The sequence below is a fragment of the Hylobates moloch genome, unplaced genomic scaffold (genome assembly GCF_009828535.3).
Source record: "Hylobates moloch isolate HMO894 unplaced genomic scaffold, HMol_V3 SCAFFOLD_21, whole genome shotgun sequence".
Taxonomy (NCBI): domain Eukaryota; kingdom Metazoa; phylum Chordata; class Mammalia; order Primates; family Hylobatidae; genus Hylobates; species Hylobates moloch.
The window spans coordinates 48,097,524-48,116,760 of NW_026652296.1; the positions used below are offsets into that span (position 1 = coordinate 48,097,524).

The window sequence follows — 19,237 nt, forward strand, 5'->3', positions numbered from 1 at the left end:
GATTACAGGAATGCACCACCATGCCTGGCTAATTTTGTATTTTCAATAGAGACAGGGTTTCTCCATGTTGGTCAGGCTGGTCTCGAACTCCCGACCTCAGGTGATCTGCCCACCTTGGCCTCCCAAAGTGCTGGGATTACAGGCATGAGCCACCATGCCCGGCAAGATCTCCATTTTTATTTTTGCTCTTTCTACTCCCTGAAATTTGAAGATTCCCAGCAATAAACCTGGCTTCCAATTCATTTTGAGCTCAAAATCCATACCAGGTTTCTATGTCACAACGTAATTGAGGCCCCAGGCAGGAGATATGAAATCCATTTCTGGTTTTCTTAATTTCCACTCATGGGGACAAGGAATGGGGCAAGAGAATCAAGGAATATTGGACAGCAGGACACGGGAAAAGTAGAGTTTCCTTCTGGGACACTTTTCTAGCCTTTTTTTTTTTTTTTTCTGTTCAGCATCTAATTTTCTTTTCACAACCCCCACCATGATGGTCACTACCATTAACGTCACCACCACCACTTGGAGAATCGAGATCCATGACACTACTTTGGGCATTCTGAAAAGAAAGGAGAATTCTTTCTAAGAAGACAGTATCTTCTCTCCTTCTTTCAGTATTTCATAATATACTGTAGTTCATACACTTATATTTTAACTATAGAAAAACATCATCCTGGGATTCAGTCTTCAAATTCTGTGAAGTTTTCCAAGGGAGTACTTGGATTGTGAGTGCACCAAAAAGACTTCCAGAATTTCTTAATAAGCTAAACATACAACTGCTATATGATCCAACCATTCTGCTCCGAAGTATTCACCCAAGAGAAATGAAAGCAAATGTTCACACAAAGGCTTATACCTGAATGTTCACAGCATCTTTAATAGTTGCCAAATAGGAAATAACCTAAATGGGTCAATGGGTAAGCATATGGTGGTATATCCACACAATAGAATATTAACTGGTAATAAAAAGGAAAAAGTTCTCTATGCACAAAACAACATGAATGAATCTCAAAATTATTATGGTGAGCAAAAAGCCATATCATGCAATGCTATGCATTCTGTATTCCACTTATATAAAAGTCTAGGAAATCCAACACTAATCTACAGTGAGAGAAGGCAGATCAGTGGTTGCCGAGAGATTGCTGAAGCTCACAGAGGAGCGCAAGGAAACTTTTCAGATGGTAGATTTATTCATCATCTTGACTATGGTGATGGTTTTACAAGTGTCAGTATTGTCAAATTTTTCATTTAAATATGTACAGTTTATTAGTTGTCAATTGCACTTCAACAAAGCTCTATTTAAAAAAAATAATAATAAAATGACTGCCACTCTTCTCCTGTCCTCACTGCCATCTTCCAGGGTTACCTGTGAGGCAAGGCATGTCTGTTATTTGTTTCTTTGTCCTTGGTGAAAATATTCTATCTGGATGCTTGTGGGAGGAAGTTAACACTGGGGCAGGCTATGACCATTTCCAGCTTCTCTGCATTCTTCATATAGATTTTGGACATACTTTGTTATTTTTGAAAATAGATAAGTGGTGTACAGAAGACATCAATGGCCCATCGCCTTCAAAGTCTACCTGACCTTTTCCAGGTCACTGCTCTTGAATATCTGGTGATTGGGGTACTCAAAACTGCAAATTGGGCAGCTCAGAGACCCAAACTTGAAGACAGAAGAACTCTTCTATTCCATGAACCTCGCAGTACTATCTCTTCCATGGGGAAGGCGGGTGTTGCTTCCATGGGGAATGGGTGTGTGTCAGCCATAGAGAGTGCTCTGTGCAAGATGATTGGGTTTACTAAAATGTGCATGAGTCAGGCCAACAGGAAGAAGGGGTAGTTAACCTACTGTTTTTACTTCTACTCGGTTTACAAAAATAACTTTCCAGGGACACATGCTGGTCTGTGCTCAGGGAGTTGATGCCTCACAGGGAGTAGATGACAATCCCACACGCCTCTGAGTCCTCCCCATTGTCACTCATCCTTCCACCTAAGATAGTAAAGGACCATGGGATCAGCATCTCAGGAGAAAAAGGACCCATTAGATCTCTAAACACCAAGAATTTGTAGGCTTTGCCTAGGCATGACCTTTGCAGCCCACCTCTGTAATTTTGGAATTTCCCTCTTCCTGACTGCTCCGGGAGGGCATGGGGTAGCCTGGTTCTTTTGCTGCCTGCAGCACATCTCTCTCAGGCTAACAGACTTCCTTGCTGTTAATGACAACAAGAAGCAGGTGCCTCATGGAAACTCTGTTCTGTTACCTTTCTGGAGACTTCCTGTATTGTTGCTACCTAGAGGAGTATCCATTATCACCATGACTACCATCTGGGTGTGGTTCATTTAGTGTGGGTTTTCCTAGAAGCAGACCCTGAGACAAAGAACAAGTAATTTATTTGAGCGATGACCCCAGAAATCTCTGGTAGGGGAAGAGGGAGGAAGGCAGGGAAGAGAAAGAGCCAGAAGGGTACATTATCAAGTCAGGGACCACAGTGGGCAGTGAGTGCTTCGTCCCAAGAGAAACACTGGGCATAATAAGCATATTGGTTTTGTCAGCACTGGACTTGATCTAACCTCTTGACTGATAAGCCACAGAAGGAAATAAATTAGGTTTTATGTATTTATGTTCACAGTTTCTTATAATTCTTATAAAAAGGAATTGTATAAGGTTTAAATAAAATGTAAAGTGAGGTTTTTCTTTTCTTTTTTTTTTTTTTTCTACAACACATTCCCTTGCTGTTTGTTTGAACTCACTACATATAATCTGGGCACTAAACCGACACCCCCATCCCATCTCTAAATTATCTCCTGTCTTTGGGGGATGAGTAGAGACAGGGACACTCTTAGCTGTCATTGAGGAAAGGGGCTTCATTGTCATCCTTTTCTTTACAAATCATAACATTTGTAAAGGGTAAAATTTGTAAACCTTAAGCCAAGGGTTGCAAAAGAAAGATGCTCTCAGAAGATGAGAGAGAAATAATAGAACCACAGAAAGCACTAAAATATTTTACAATAAGACTAATGAAGATAAGTTAAAGAAACTAAGATAATGGAATTTGGAGATGACAAAGGAACTATAACATAATAATCTTCAAGTTCTACAGGAGAAGTTTCTTGAAAAGAGAGCAGCCACCTGTTCATGAACACTGGGAAGAAAAAAAAGTGAACAAAGTGAACATGAAATTAACATGTAGCATAAAGGATTTAATGGGCATATCAGAGGAAAAATGTTCTGATATTAAGAGATGTTAAAAAACACTTGTATAACATGTGGAAAATGTTATTGAGATTATTTGCTTTGGAGTCTTTAAAACCAAAACAGATTCTTCTTGACCAAGTGAATAGACATCTAAGGATGCCCCCAAACCTCAAAGACTAATGCCTTTTAAACTATGGGTAGAAGTGAATAAATGAAGGACCAGCACAAATGATAGAACTTTATTTTGGTTTATATAAAGGAAAACAAAATTAAGAAATAGAATTATAGTGCTTCAGGCTCAAGGTGGCCGACCAAGGTGGCATTTACCTCTTTTCTGTTTATTAATTCTATGGAGGAGGTAGAAGAAATATGAGTCAATCCACAACAGAACTGGAAAGCTGAAAGAAGGGCCAACAGAAGAGAGAGAGGGATTTCTGGTAGATATGAAACAAGTGGCAACCAATTGAAAGTGAAGCACCACAGAGCTGAGAAAAGCAAAGTGAGATCTCTAAAAAGTCAGTTTCCCTAGAAGAATTGCCACACTAATATCAAGAACAGAGACTATGTCACCCTTACTACTAGAAATTTACAAGAAATGAAAACACAGGTCCACAGAAAGGCTTGTGTAAGAATACTAACATGGTCTTACTCATACTATGCAAAGCAATGGAAACAAACCAAATGTCCATTGATGGGGATAGATAAATTGTGATAGAGATACACAGTGGACTATCATTTAGCAATAAAAGAGAAATCTACTGATACACACAGAATAAATGAATCTCAAAAACTAGTTTAATGAGAGAAGCCAGGCACACGGAAAAATGCAAACAGTACATTTCCATTTATGTGAAAGTCTGGAACAGGCAAAACTAATCTATGGTAATGGAAGCCAGAAATTGGTTGCCTCTGGAAGGAGTAAATTGCCTACAATTGTGCACTGGAAGACTTTCTGGGGTGATGGGGAATGTTCTATATCCTAATTTTGGTGGTAACTATGTAGGCAAATACAACTGTCAAAAATGAAACTGAACCCTAAAGATTCATCCATTTTATTGTGTGTAATTTATATATAGCTTTAAAAAAACTTTAAAAAATGCAGACAGAGAAAGAGAGAGAAGAGAAGAAAGATAAGGAAAAAGAAAGGAAAGGAAGATAAAAAAGGAAGAAAAAGGAAAGAAAGGGAAGGAAAAAGAAGGGGAGAAAAGAGGCTATAGAAGTTAGGAGAAAAGGCTGAGGGCAGGAAGTGGTAGAGCTATTTCATTCAGTCCTGGGTTTCAGAGTGGTTGAGTTTGACATTTGCATCTGATATTTACTATGAGTGTTCAGTTATGAAATATTCCTAAACAAGACACTGGGGTTGAAATAGCCAGAAGAATGCCTTGAGACATAAGACACAATTAAAAAACAGAAATAAAAGTATGAGAAGAAAAATTAAGAGACACGAAAGATAGATCTTGAAATCTCAATGTTAGTTTCAATCTCTAACAGGAGTTCCAGAAAAAGTGTACAGGGATATCGGAAATACCAAAGATATAACTAAAGAAATTTTTTCAAGCTGGAGACAAAGTTTAGACTTCAGAATGAAAGGGTCCACCATATGCTGAACAGGACTAACAGCTAAAGCCCTGAATCTAAACACAAACTGATAAAATTTCCAAACATTATGAATAAAGGAAAAAAATCATAAAAGCATCAAGTTTTTAAAAAAATCACCTACAAAGAAATGGTATTAGACTTCTCATCTGAAATATGAGATGGTATAAAAAATTAAATTCTATTCTTAAAATTCTTAGGGGGGAATAAGATAGAAGACAGCCAACTGCCAAATTAGCATTTAATTTTGAGAATCAAATAAAGATATGTCTAAAGATATAGGTTCTCATAGAGTTTATAATTAATAAATTCTCTCTGAAAAAATTTTTGAAACTGTGTTCTAGCAAAATAAAAGATGAAAGTATGAGATTGAAGAAGCAGCAGCAGGCCAGGCACGGTGGCTCACACCTGTAATCCCAGCATTTTGGGAGGCCGGGAGGGGCAGATCACCTGAGATGAAGAGTTCGAGACCAGCCTGGCCAACATGGTGAAACTCCGTCCCTACTAAAAATACAATAATTAGCCGGGCATGGTGGTGGGTACCTGTAATCCCAGCTATTTGGGAGGCTGAGGCACGAGAATCGCTTGAACCCGAGAGAGGGAGATTGCAGTGAGCCGAGATCACATCACTGCACTCCTGGACTCCAGCCTGGGTGACAGAGCTAGACTCCGTCTCAAAAAAAAAAAAAAAAAGGCAGCAGCAGCTAGATAAAGAAATAAGTAAATCTTAGAATTAAGTCTAAATAATTATTGGGAGTATAATAAAACTGGTAAGAATTGATTCCTAAGATAGACATACTAAAAAGAAAGGAAAGAAAAAAGAAAGAAAGATTAAAAGAAAAATTCTAGCACTAAAATTTCAGAAGATTAAAAAATTAGAGATAGTATACAGACAAGACAGAGAATCTTGCATCTAGCATGTCAGAATCTTGTTTATGTGGTAGGGTTAGGTTATAGATACTGATTGATTCTCAGCATTGATAGAAAAGTGTTAGTTCAAATATGTTTGTTAAAATGTTAAACATAATAGAAATAGAACAGATGACTTTCAAAACTTGATAAAAATACAAAAAAGTAATATTAAAATACTTAACAAATGGCCAGGCATGGTGGCTCATGCCTGTAATCCCAACACTTTGGGAGGCTAAGGCAGGTGGATCACTTGAGTTCAGGAGTTTGAGACCTGCCTGGGCAACATAGTGAAACCCAGTCTCTATAAAAAAAACACAAAACTTAGCTGGGCATGGTGGTGAGCACCTGTAGTCCCAGCTACTTGGGAGGCAGAGGTGGGAGGATCACTTGAGCCTGGGAGGTGGAGGTTGCAGTGAGCTGAGATCGTGCCACTGCACTCCAGCCTGGGCAACAGAGTGAGACTCCATCTTAAATAAATAAATACTTATCAAATGATTAAATGCCAAGCTCTAATAACACATTTAGCATGCATTCAATGTTCTAATCCTTACAATAATGCTGGGAAATAGTTACTATATATCTATTTTACAGATGAGAAAATCTAGACATAGAGAGGCTAACCCTCTTGCCAAAGGTCATATAGGTAAATTGAAGGTGAGAGTAAGGGAGGAAAAATAAAAATAAAAATAAATTTTAGAATAGCAAATAAAATGAAAAAATATTTCTAATTTATCAATAAATATGAATGGGTTAAATCCATTGATGTATTGCATAAACAAAGATAATTTAGCTATAGCTTATTAATAATAAAGATATTTAAATTAAAAAGTTGGGGCCGGGCACGGTGGCTCACACCTGTAATGCCAGCACTTTGGGAGGCAGAGGCGGGAGGATCACGAGGTCAGGAGATCAAGACCATCCTGGCTAACAGGATGAAACCCCGTCTCTACTAAAAATACAAAAAATTAGCCAGGTGTGGTGGCGGGCACCTGTAGTCCCAGCTACCCGGGAGGCTGAGGCAGGAGAATGGCATGAACCCGGGAGGCAGAGTTTGCAGTGAGCCAAGATCATGCCACTGCACTCCAGCCTGGGTGACAGAGCAAGACTCCGTCTCAAAAAAAAAAAAAAGTTGGGCCAGGTGTGGTGGCTCACACCTGTAATCCCAGCACTTTGGGAGGCCGAGGCAGGCAGATCATGAGGTCAGGAGATTGAAACCATCCTAGCTAACACAGTGAAACCCCGTCTCCACTAAAAATACAAAAAATTAGCTAGGCATGGTGGCATGCACCTGTAGTCCCAGCTACTTGGGAGGCTGAGGCAGGAGAATGGTGTGAACCCGGGAAGTGGAGCCTGCAGTGGCCAAGATAGCACCACTGTACTCCAGCCTGGGCGACAGAGTGAGACTCTATCTCAAAATAAATGAATAAATTTGAAAAAAATAAATTAAAAAGTAAAAAAAAGTTTGAAAATAAAGATTGGAAAAGACACACAAACAAATTCTAAAAGGAAGAAAGAGCAGAAGTTGCAATATTAATATGACACAAAAAAGTATTCAAGACAAAAGGCTATTGCCTTATCAAGAATTTCACCTTGATAAAAATACAGTCACCAAAAAGGACACTTCATGTCCTTGCACTATGGGTTCTAAAAATGTAAATCAAAAATTAGGAGAAAGATGCCTATGATTCCTCTCTGTACACATGCTCTTCTTTAATGTGACTTTGCTGCTCCTCCCATCAAGAAGTGGAATCTATTTCTTGTCCACTAGAATCTAAGCAACTACATGATTTGTTTGGCTAATAGAATACAGCTGAAATGATGTTGTGCAAACTCATCAATAGGTCTTGCAATTTCTGCTTTTATTCTCTTGCTGCTCTGAGTCCACCATGTAAAGATATGTGAGCTAGACTCCTTAAGGATGAGAGATTATACGGAGAGCAAACCTAGGTGACAGCAAGCACCAACTATCAGACAAATGAGTGAGGTATTTTTGGACCACCTAGCCCACATGAAGCCAACAGATGGCCACAGCTACATGAGTAATATCAGGTGAAATCACCAGAAGAACCACTCAGCTGAGCCCAAGCAAGGTGCTGTCATACAAATTCATGAGGAAATAAAATGGTGGTTGTGTTAAGCCACTAAATTTTAGGGTGGGTTGTTCTGCAGCAATAGCTAAGTGAGACAATTGTCAATCAATAAAAAGAAAAATTCCAGTAAAAGTAATCAGCCTGATTGGAAAATGAGCAGGTAAGTCACAAAATAAGAAACACAAATGGCTGTTGACTTTCTTGTACAGATAAATTATGCTTTTGCTTCTACTGCTATAAGTGGCTTGGATGAACTCCTAAATCCAAAGCAGTGAATACAAGAAGCTAAGCTGTTTTATTGAAGGCAATAGAGGGATAAAAGATGGAAAGTGCTCATAAAGATGATAGTTAGGAAACAGAGAACAAAGACATTTTACTACATTCCAGAGTTTGGTTTGCTTTAATGTTATTGTAAAAATAATCAAATTGGTGTTTTATAATACTTGCTTAAATCTCACTGCCTTAATGAGTTCTGACTTATTACTAAAAATATGTAGATATTCATTATTCTAAAACTGACTGAGATTTAGTGGAAAGGCAATCATTTGAATTTCAGACAAAGGAGATACCTTTACTAGTACTATTATTGCCTATGGATTCTATATTTTGTCTTCCAGATGACTTTTATTATATATCTATATCTATATCCATATCTATCTGTTTTCTCATTAACATTAATTAAATATATGTGAAAGAACTAATCTGAGTATCTGATTAATATGAGACAAACTTATTCTAATGAAATAAGATTCAAAAGCAAAAAAAAGTTGATGTTTCCATGCATTTTAATGCAGCTACTGCAGACAGTTTTCTAATTTCTTACTAGATATTTTAAAAATACTGAAAACTGTTCAAAGACTAACATTTTTATTTTCATCAGCCAGTTACCCAATATGGACAGTGTACTCAAAACATTTTACTGCCACCTCCTAACATGGTACCTATCAATGTTTTGAGCACACTAACTAGGGCATACTAGGGGAGACAGTCATACAAAGAGTCAAAAATGTAACCCCTAGTGTGCTGAAACTACAAAAAAAGTTAGACAACATTTATACGTATATGTGTATGTATGTATATATAATGTATGTGTATATATACATAGATGTCATAGTCAACACAGTAAGACTGTCAAGATACATTTGAAAATGTAAATTGTTAACAGCCTTTCTCTCTCTTGAGCGTGTGACTTTATCAAGAACTTGCAGTAGAAATATGCTTCAAATAGTTCCCCACTATAAAATAACGAAAATAAATTAAGAAGCTTGTAGCTGTGCAACCTTGGGCAAATTACCTAACCTCAGTTTCTCCATTTGAAACAGGGATAATGTTAGTACCTAATTCACGGGATTTTTGTGAGGATTAAGAAAGCTAGTATGGGCTGGGCGTGGTGGCTCACGCCTGTAATCCTAGCACTTTGGGAGGCCGAGGCGGGTGGATCACGAGGTCAGGAGATCGAGACCACCCTGGCTAACATGGTGAAATCCCGTCTCTACTAAAAATACAAAAAAAAAATTAGCCAGGCGTGGTGGCGGGCGCCGGCAGTCCCAGGTACTCAGGAGGCTGAGGCAGGAGAATGGCATGAACCCGGGAGGCGGAAGTTGCAGTGAGCAGAGATCGCGCCACTGCACTCCAGCCTGGGCGACAGAGCGAGACTCCATCTCAAAATAAAAAATAAAAAAAGAAAGCTAGTATGTGTAAAGTGCTAAGAACAGTGCCTGCCACATAAAAGGCACTTAATAAACCTTAGCTATTATTGTTGCTTTTCTTATTACTACTTTATTGGGTGTCCTTGATATGTCCTTAAATAAGAATGTGTCCCTTTTTAAATGAATCCAAACATACTACCATTCAGGTGAATAAACTCACCATTGCATATTTCTAAGACAACCTTATATTTTAGAAGGTTGTACACAGAGATAAAAACAATAAAAATGATGTATATGAATTGATTAATTTTCTGATTGTGAAGAAGGATTTTAGTAGCTCAGGACAGCACAGAACCAACAAATTTAGATGATGTTTAAGACTTGGGTTTAAAATGTCTGGTAAAAAGAAAGAATACAGTGTCCACAGTTTTGTCTTCAAATACACCTGCTACTAGCAAATTCACTTTCTGGGGCCTGAAAACGATGGACTAATAAATGTCTTTTGCAGACCTCCTCATCTGGCAGAACATTCTTCTTTTGACTTATAATACCTTCAGAGAATCAGAGGGCCAAAGAAATAACTTTGGTCAGGAAGAGTATAAAACTTTTATAATAACAAATTACAAAACAGCAGAATTACGAACTAAACTGCTAAACTCATCATTCTGCTTGGAAAAGTGTGTGCATTGAGTGGACAGTCTCACCGAACACCATTACAAGATAAGCTGAAGCTGGTGGATTAGCAGCTACTTGGGACTCAAGATATTTCTAGGAGCATAACTCTTTCTAAATCCCCCACTTGTTCTGTCCTCTTGGGGCAGTTCTTCAGCCAAAGCCCCTTTTGAGAATTCAGTCCACTTCCCTTTTAGAACTGCCACTTCCACCAGCTGCTTCTCTCATTACCTTAGTGTTCAAGCGGAAAAGGCCAACCCCGGGTTATTCTAATGATAGCAAACACCTCATAAAGAAATCTGCCAAATTTACTTTTCCACAGAACATCATTTTTATGGCTTTTCATGAGTCCATGAGGAAAGAAAGCATCATGTATAAAATATAACTTCCAGAAATCTTGAAGATATTAAGAATTATCTCCACAGTGTTAGATTGGTGGGTGCCCCAGTCTATAGGATGGTGGCATCTTCAACTTCCGCATAGAAATTCCCTCAGTCTGTCGTCACTGTACCTATCTACCCACGGGAGAAGATGAGAGATCCCACAAAGTTAGGACATTTTTAGAAATGTCTCAAAGTTAAAACAACTTTAACCTTTGGGGTGTGTACTTTTCTACTGTTTTGTAATTGCGTGCAATAATCACCTTGCTTTAGTCTATCTTGGTAGAGACAAAATTTGGTATAATCAAGAGTTTGGAATGTCTGAACTTTGACAAGTTTTTTCACCTCGCTGTACCTCAGTTTTTGCATCTGTAAAGGGGCTATATTAACAGTACCATGTCTCATAAGATTATGGTTAAATTAAGTGAGTTAAATTCTGTAAAGTACTTAAAACGGTGGCACGTAGTAAACACAATGGAAGTGTTTTATGAGTTTTCTCTTTACGGTAAAGTTTTTCGCAACAAATTGTATAAAGACGTAAAAAGTGAATTATTAAAGACAATGAACATAACGTCCTTTGGGAACAATGAATAATGCTTATTTCGTTTTATTTGTTTATTTTTTGTTTTTTGAGACAGAGTCTCGCTCTGTCGCCCAGGCTGGAGTGCAGTGGCGTGATCTCAGCTCACTACAACCTCCCAGGTTCAAGCAACTCTCCTGCCTCAGCCTCCTGAGGAACTGGGACTACAGGCGTGCGCCACCACGCCCAGCTAATTTTTGTATTTTTAGTAGAGACGGGGTTTCACCATGTTGGCCAGGATAGTCTCCAACTCCTGGCCTCACGTGATCCACCCGCCTCTGCCTGCTAAAGTGCTGGGATCACAGGCGTGAGCCACCGCGCCTGGTTTGAGCAGATTTTAGGAGCCAGAGAATCCCCTCTGCCTCCTGGGAAAATCCCTGCTTACTTTTGCCTATGCTCCAAGTTTACAGTTGTCCCACCCCTAGACTCAAGGAAAGGCGCTAAGATAGCGGCAGGAAATGCCTAGCTGGGCAATTCTATTCAGAAATCAGAACTCACATTATGTCTGACCGTCCACTACGCCCACCCCTTGCCCTGAAGCTGAAACGGATAAACAGAAACCCATTGCTAAAGCGACCTTCAGCGAGGAAGATCCTTGGGAGAAAGACTTTGCTACAAGTTTAAAAGCCCCAGGTAACCCTGGCCCAAATCACTACCGGTGCCTTCACTCTGCACCTTCCCCATGACCAAGGGGGCACACGGGGGGGGACCTCAGGCGAGGCCCCCGGAGGAACACTGGAAGCAAGGGAACCCTGAGGGTGAGGAGGGGGTGCCTGGCTATTCTCCTTGGGAAATTGTGTCCTGACCTTTGGCATTGCTTCCTAAAGGGGTAGACTCCCGGAGTTCTTTCTCCCAAAGACTTCAGGGATATCATCCTATAAAGTCTCCTTGCGTCTCTCCAGCCTCGAGTAACATTATTCAGCCTCCTAAGGGCAACGAAAGACTGGTAGCACCCCCAAGCAAGCACATTCTCCACACTGCCTCTGCTCATCCCAAACCTCGCTCCTTCCCACCTCCCCACCAACCCCTCACCTGACCCGTGACAGAACTGAAGGAGTGCAGCCGGCAGACCTGGAAGCCGGGTGCAGCCTCCAGGCACGTGCCCCCGCTCCGCCTCTGCCTAAGTCAAGTGGCCCGGGCAAAACTACTGCCAAAACAGTTGCTCTTAGGTGGGGCGGGGGACCTGCCTCCTTGCATCCACCAGGCACTAGCTCAGCACCCCCGCCCCACACACCGTCCCCGCAGCCGCGCACGCCCCTTTCCGGCGGCGCACTCACCTGCAGCTGGGCTTGGCTGGCGTTGCCCGCGGCCGCGTCGGGCCCGTCGGCGGCTCCCGAGCCGCGCAGCACGGTGATGTGCAGCGTGAGCAGCAGCAGCCCCAGCAGCAGCAGCAGCTCGGCCGCCAGGCGCACCATCCTCTTGAGACGCGCGGCTTTAGGACCCGGCGCGGCGGCCGGCGGCGGCGGTGACGCCGGGGGAGGAGGAGTAGGAGCCCGGGAGCCCGGCAGCGCGGCTCCCGCCTCGGCTCCCGCCAGGGCTCCGCTTCCCGGGCCCGCGGGGCTGGCGCTGGGCGCGGCGGGGCGTGCGGGGCCGGGGGAGCAGGAGCCGCCGCCGCCGCCACCGCCGCACCACGGCGGAGCCACCGCGAGGCCGGGGGTGTCCAAGCCGGCTGCGGAGCAAGCCCCGGCGCTGCCTGGCGGCGGCAGCGGAGACTGGGTCCTGGGGCAGCCCGGGACCCGGGCCGGGCCGGAGGCCACCCTGCTGGCAGGGGGCTGCGGGGTCGGCGGCGGGGCGGGCGCAGCCGAGCCCCCGAGCGCACATGGGCGCCCCAGATGTGGCCGCGGCGCCGCAGCTGGAGCGGGAGCGGCCGCCAGAGGAGCGCGGGGAGGAGGAGGAGAAGAAGGAGAAGGAGGAGGAGGAGGAGGAGTAGGAGGGCTTCAGCTGCGGCCGGGAGTTACCTCCACGCTTGGCTCCCCCGCCCTCACCGCCCCGAGCCACTCACCCGGCAAACCACCTCCACTACTTTCCGCGCTCCTCGGGGCCGCCTGCCGCGCCGCCACGCACACAGAGTCCCCGGGAGGGCCGGTTCCAGATGGGGGCCCTGGGCACACCGAGGTTGTCACGGTTTGGAGGTAGCCTGCCGGGCTGTACCAAGTGCCCGCTGCCGAGGTCGCTGTGACGGGCGCGGGTAGAGCCCTTGTGCACACTGAGGCTCGGGGCTGTGGGTGGGTGGGGTGGTGCCTGGGCTGCTTTAGAAACCTTTATTGGCAAAGTGGAGCTGGAGTTGCAGTGATGGAAAACGGAGGGGGCGCCGGACAAGCCATGTGTCTGCCTGCGACCCCTGCCTGAAGCAGTCGGGGGAGGGGAGGAGTGCCCAAGTGTCGTTCCGAAGGGTCTTGACACTTGCTGGGCCGCCCGCTAGCCGGGCACGGCTGTTCGCGGGTCCGCGGCGCCCCGTAGAGCCTGGGAAGGGAGAGGAGTCCGACTCGCTGGGCGTTCGTCTGGTCACGGGCGCAGGTGTTGGCTGGAAGCTGCAGAGACTCAGTGCCCGCCGCTCAGGCGCTCAGGAACTCGGAGTGAATCTCAGCTCCAGTGGGCTTGCGTCGGGGGGTGCTCATCCCGGGGGTGCCGCGCCCAGAGGGGATTTGGGGGCTGGCGTCGCGCAGCCGTCGATCCCGGGCCACCGCCTCATGACCGCGCTGCAGCCTCGGGCTCCCGCGTGCGGCTCATGCCTTGCAGTGGGCGGTTGGCGAATGGAAGGGCTCCGGGATCCGGCTGAGGGCGCGGGCTCCTAGCGTCGGATGCTAGAGCGAACAGTGTCGGTCCGTGGCACCGCGCACTTCCCTCCTTGATCTCGCTCGGGCTCCCGCCTTACCGAAGTGACTCGCAGTAGCGGACGCTCAGTCCGGCCGGGCCTTTTATACTGCGCTTCCCCGCCTCCTACCCGTTCCCTCCCTTCCTCCTCCCCAGCGCCAGCCCAGCCCTTCCCTCCCAGCGAGCCAAGACCTAGTCCACGCGTTCGCGCACATCCGCTTCGCACATTTCCAAGCCCTTCCCGCGTCCCGGACCCCAGTGCCTCCAGGATGGAGCCTCCGAATTCCCCCTTGGTGAATGAAATTAAATAAATAATCAACTCTTTCTTGACGGCACGCCTCCCTTCCTCCCTCCCCAATTTCCTACCTTCCTCCTCCGCGTCCTAGGAAGATTTAAGATTCTTAATTCAACTGCTTTCGAGTTCTCGCAAGGCATCTCAACCAAGTATTACCCAAATTAAGGCAAACCCTTGCGCCCTTCCGAAGGTTCCTCCAGTCACCGCGGCACTTTGCAGAATTTAAATAGCGGTAGTTAAGGTAGGGTCTGCTGGTTGGGCTTATTTGTGCCCGGGAGAGGAAGGGCTTGCTGCCTCCTTAAAGATGCCTGAAGCATCTTTAAAATTCTAACTAACTCCGGCATCTTATTAATAAATTGGCAGCTGTTTATAGAGTCTGCTATATTTTTTCCTTTTCATTATTTTTTTGGGTGGGAGGAGGTGCGAGGGAGGAGGGGAGATGTTTGGAGGGGTGCTTGCTTTGGATTTTTAGGCAGCCGGGCCTGTCAGACATCTTATTTCTATCTCTAGGCTCTAAAATGCCAATAATTGTCACTGGAGTGCGGGTCGGGGGGGGTGGGGGGAAACGTGAAACAATAACCGTCCGTAGTTCAGATGGGAGATCAAAGAGGGGATCCCAGCAGCTTTTAAATCCTGGAAGGATCCTCCTGTGTGTTTTCTAATTAGGATCACTTAAAAGGGAAAGGGCTGGAGAATCAGCGCCGAAACGGAATATATAAATTAAGATGGCGAACTAGAATCCCATAGCCAAAGAGTTTTCAGGATTGTTCTAACCTCCAGTTGTGCCAGATTATGATACGGGCTCGCAGGAACAAATGACTTTCCTATTGCCAGAGGCAGGCTGGTCTGAATTAGGATCCAGGGGCCGCTGTGTCCTGCCCTTTCATCACACACAGTCTCCACATGTAAGCCTCAGCTGCTTCTCCTCTCATCTAAAAGTAACAGTTTGGGACCCAAGGAAAAAAATGACCTTTAAAAAACTCTGGAAAGAAACCTTTGCAATGAATGTAAATTCTTGTAAAATTGTAAATGGAGGTTTGGAGATCAAAGTCTTTGTAAAATGTTGTAAAAATTGTAAATTGAATTTTGGGGACAGATGTCTTTATAAAATGTTGAACAAATGTATGAATGAATCCTATTAAAATCCCTTCACGCTGAGAGATCCCCATTCCAGGTGAGTTTATGTTCCAGTAAGCACACATAACGAGTATTGATAAACACCCATGCTCTGATTCCAGTTGCCGAACCAGGCTTACCAGCAGGACTCCGTTTTTGAGTTAGGGAACACGGGCTTACAATTTTTGTGGAAAAACAATTACAAATTTAATAGACTAAACCAATTAAGTTTCAAGCACATTTATGAAATTGTACCAATAGCTGATAAAAATGTTTAAAATACTACCTCCTTCAGCAGAGCGTCCAGAGCACCCTAATCATGTCGTTATTATTGATTTTATGACACTTGGGGCACTTGTGTCTGCATGTCTGTCTTCCCACTAGACCTTGATTGGGATCACCTTTGTGGCAGAACATTTCAGAGCATCGCCCCACTCCCCACCTCCATCCCAGTAGCTAGTTTTCTTTCTGGGTTCATTGCTATGAGACATTTTCTAGGTATACTTGGATCTAGGTTTGGGCTGCGAGGAGCTTTTTTCCTTCCAGGTTGACCATAAAACATCCTGAGTGATTATCTGCTCACTGCACACACTCTCTCTTTCCTTTTTTTTTCCTTTTTCATTCATTCTTTTTTTTTTGTTGACCGAGTCACTCTGTCGCCTAGGCTGGAATGTAGTGGTGTGATCTCAGCTCACTGCAGCCTCTGCTTCCCAGGTTCAAGCGATTCTCCTGCCTCAGCTTCCCGAGTAGCTGGGATTACAGAATCCTGCCCCCACGCCAGGCTGATTTTTGTACTTTTTAGTAGAGAGAGATTTTCACCCTATTGGCCAGGCTGGTCTCAAACTCCTGACCTCAAATGATCCGCCCGCTTCGGCCTCCCAAAGTGCTAGGATTACAGGCATGAGCCAATGTGCCCAGGCCTCTCTTTCCTTTCTGCATGGCAAAGGACTCTGAGGTGAAAGGAACTCAAATTGAGTTACTGCTCAAAAGAGAACAATTAGACCAGGAATAGCTGCATTGAACCTTGTGCGAGTGAGATAAAACTTGGTTCACAGACGTTGTGATGTGGGGATGTTTGCACAGCAGCTGGTATAATGGTTTACATCCTGACAAGTCTAATCTTTGAGACAATGCCTTGCTCGATCAGTGGTTTTAAAATGCATGTAACAAATCTGGTATTTGTTTATTCCTCAATTAATAGATTACCTTTCCTAGGAGTGCTTGTACTAAAGGTGTCTGACATTAATTTTTACAACCATTTTGCCTCTTGATTGTACTATTCTCACATAGATTTCGTCTTTCATTGTTGGTCCCATTTATCTTACAGCCAGGCTTATTTGACTGGAATATTTTAAGGAAGTAAGAGAAATTAATAAGCCAGAACACCTGTAGTTAATATCATTGCAGAGAACCTTGTGGCCTATTATGACCAGGATTTTATTGTTTTTATTTTATTTTGCTAAAGATTGGTGCAACATAGCAAATAGTAGTTTCAATGTAATCCTTAATTTTTTTTTACTCTGGAAAGTTTTAAATATATACAAAAGCAAAGAGAATAATATAATAAATCCTTACTCATAAGCCAGCTTCAACAAAACTTATGGCCAATCTTGTCTTACCTGTATTCTCAATATTTTCATAAATTTCCTCCATTTCAGATTATTTTAAGCAAATTCATGAGATGTCATTTCATATGTACATATTTCAGTATGCATCTCAAAAAGGTGAGGGCTCAATTAAGCAATGTTTTTTAAACACATACATATTGAATCTGAGCTTTAAAACAGATTTGAGAAGTCACAGCCAGAGACCTTTTCCGGGTGTGAGAATGATTAAAATTTAGGGATTGTGGTGGAGGCTGTTCTGTGTTCACCAAAACCTGTTTCTTCCCGGGCTTTCTAGTACACTTCGTTTCTCAGTATCCTATGCTTGTGACTGAATTCTGGCCAATAGAATATGGGTGGATTAATGTGTGTCCCTTCCAGATCTAGCCCATAAGAACTTCCTGTTCGTGATCTTTTCTTTTTTACCCCTGTCTGCTGGCTGGATGTTTTGCCCAGGGTGACCTTAGAGCAATGATCAGTCTGGGTCTCTGGAGCAGAGTCCCTACCTGACCCCTACATCTGCCCAAGAACACCCTGGCTGGGCTATTGTGTAACTGAGAAAGAAACTTTTTTAAAAAATGTGTGAAGCCATTAAACTTTTGTGGTTTGTTCCAGGAACTTTCATTACCCTAACTAGGGGGCAATGTTCTGAGGCTGGAGGATGACAAACTTTTTCTTTAGAGGGCAAGATGGAAATATTTGTTGTCTTTGTGGGCTAAAAGGTCCCTTTTGCAATTAATCAACTCTGGTGTTGCAGTGGGAAACCAGTCATAGAAAATACATGAAGGAATGGGTATAGCTGTGTTTTAATAAAATTTCATGTATACAGCTAGGCAGCTGGACCACATGACTTAGTTTGTCAACCGCTGTCCTAAGGGACTGGCACAACCTCACCACCTTGTTTTAGAGGCTGTATATGAAGGAATTAGTCAGATGGACTTCACTTACTATTTTATCTCCCTAGTCTCAGTTTCCTCGTCTGCCTCATCTGTAAATTGGGGCTAAGAATGTCTACTCTCAGGCTGTTGTGAAGTTCAACTATCACTCTCACATGGAGGAAAGAGCAAGTCATTCTAGGTCTCTATGTCTGATCGATACAGGACTCCACATTCTGTCCATGAGGGCAGTGTGCTTGTTTGCCTCATTCACTTCTGAATTCACATAGTAAATGCTCCATAAATATCTATTCAATGAATGAAACTTTTAGAAAACTGCTGAAATTTGGAGCTCCAAGGAGCCTTAGAGGTAAACTGGAAGCCCTCAAGGAAATACAACCAAACAGAAAGCCTGAAGTGTTGTTCCATTAGAGCCTCTCCTTTGAACTATGAAAGGGGTCACAGTGCTCAGAAGTGAGAAAATCACCACAATCAGAGGTGCTCCCAGGGTCTCCACCCCTGAAAGCAGCTGCCAGGCTTGTGGGACACCTGGACGGCCAGCAACGTTCCACTTCCCTATGCTCCAACACACACAAAACCTGTGAAGACTGGGGTTCACCTGTGGCTCTTTTCACTTCCTGCTAAAATCCCCCAGCTATACAGAGAATGCAAGAGACCACCAAATAGGCGAGTTTCTGAGGAGGTCAAGAGACTATTCCAGAGGGAGCGCTATTATTCCCCAGAACAAGGCTAGAGCGGTGCTGAAATAGGACTGGCTTCTTGGAAGGATTCCTGATGATTCTCCCTGACATGCCAGACTCCTTTACTGCATTTCTGTGTGATATTAAAACATAATGACCTGCTCCTCCAGTGACCTCTTCTGCAAATAGCCAACCCTTATAGTTCCCATCTGCATTGAAAAGAGACCCCTTTATTGCATTTGCTTTGTTGTTACTATTTCCGTGCAAATTCTGGAAAGCAAAATAGAATCTCGGGCACATGTTATAACTGGGGGAGAAAAGTGCATCATAATTACAAGGTTATGTAATTTCCAGGCAAAAAGGAGAACAAACTATTTGGTCAGAATTAAATCTTGGAGTCTACATGTTGGGAAGGGCCCACAGAGTTCATTTAGCTTCCTTTACAGATGAGGCAACAGGTCCAGAGAATTAAATAGACATTCTCAATATTGCACAGGGACTTGGTGGCAGCATCAGGACAAGAGCCCAGGTTTCCTAACTTCCAAGACAAATGTGATTTCTATTTCTCAAAGTAAACTTTCAAAAATTAAAGTATGCTGTACATATAGAAAAGAGCATGTATCCTGAGTGCATATCCAAATGGAATTTTTGCTACTCAGATCAAGAAACAGAATGTTACCAGTACCCCAGAAGCCAATTACCTGAAAGTTACCAATATTCTGACTTCTCTTACCATACATTTGATTTGCCTTTGAAA

At 43.5% G+C, this 19,237-nt stretch overlaps 1 protein-coding gene across 1 annotated transcript in view; it reads right to left on the bottom strand.

Moving 5' to 3' along the window:
* The window catches only part of ISM1 (isthmin 1), a 78,712-nt gene extending 65,740 nt beyond the window's left edge, over window positions 1-12,972 (bottom strand). The window contains exon 1 of the mRNA XM_032142286.2: window positions 12,353-12,972. Coding sequence (XP_031998177.1) covers window positions 12,353-12,490 — 138 coding nt within the window. The 5' untranslated portion in view covers window positions 12,491-12,972. The remainder of the gene's footprint in view (window positions 1-12,352) is intronic.
* Between the last annotated feature and the right edge of the window lie 6,265 nt (window positions 12,973-19,237).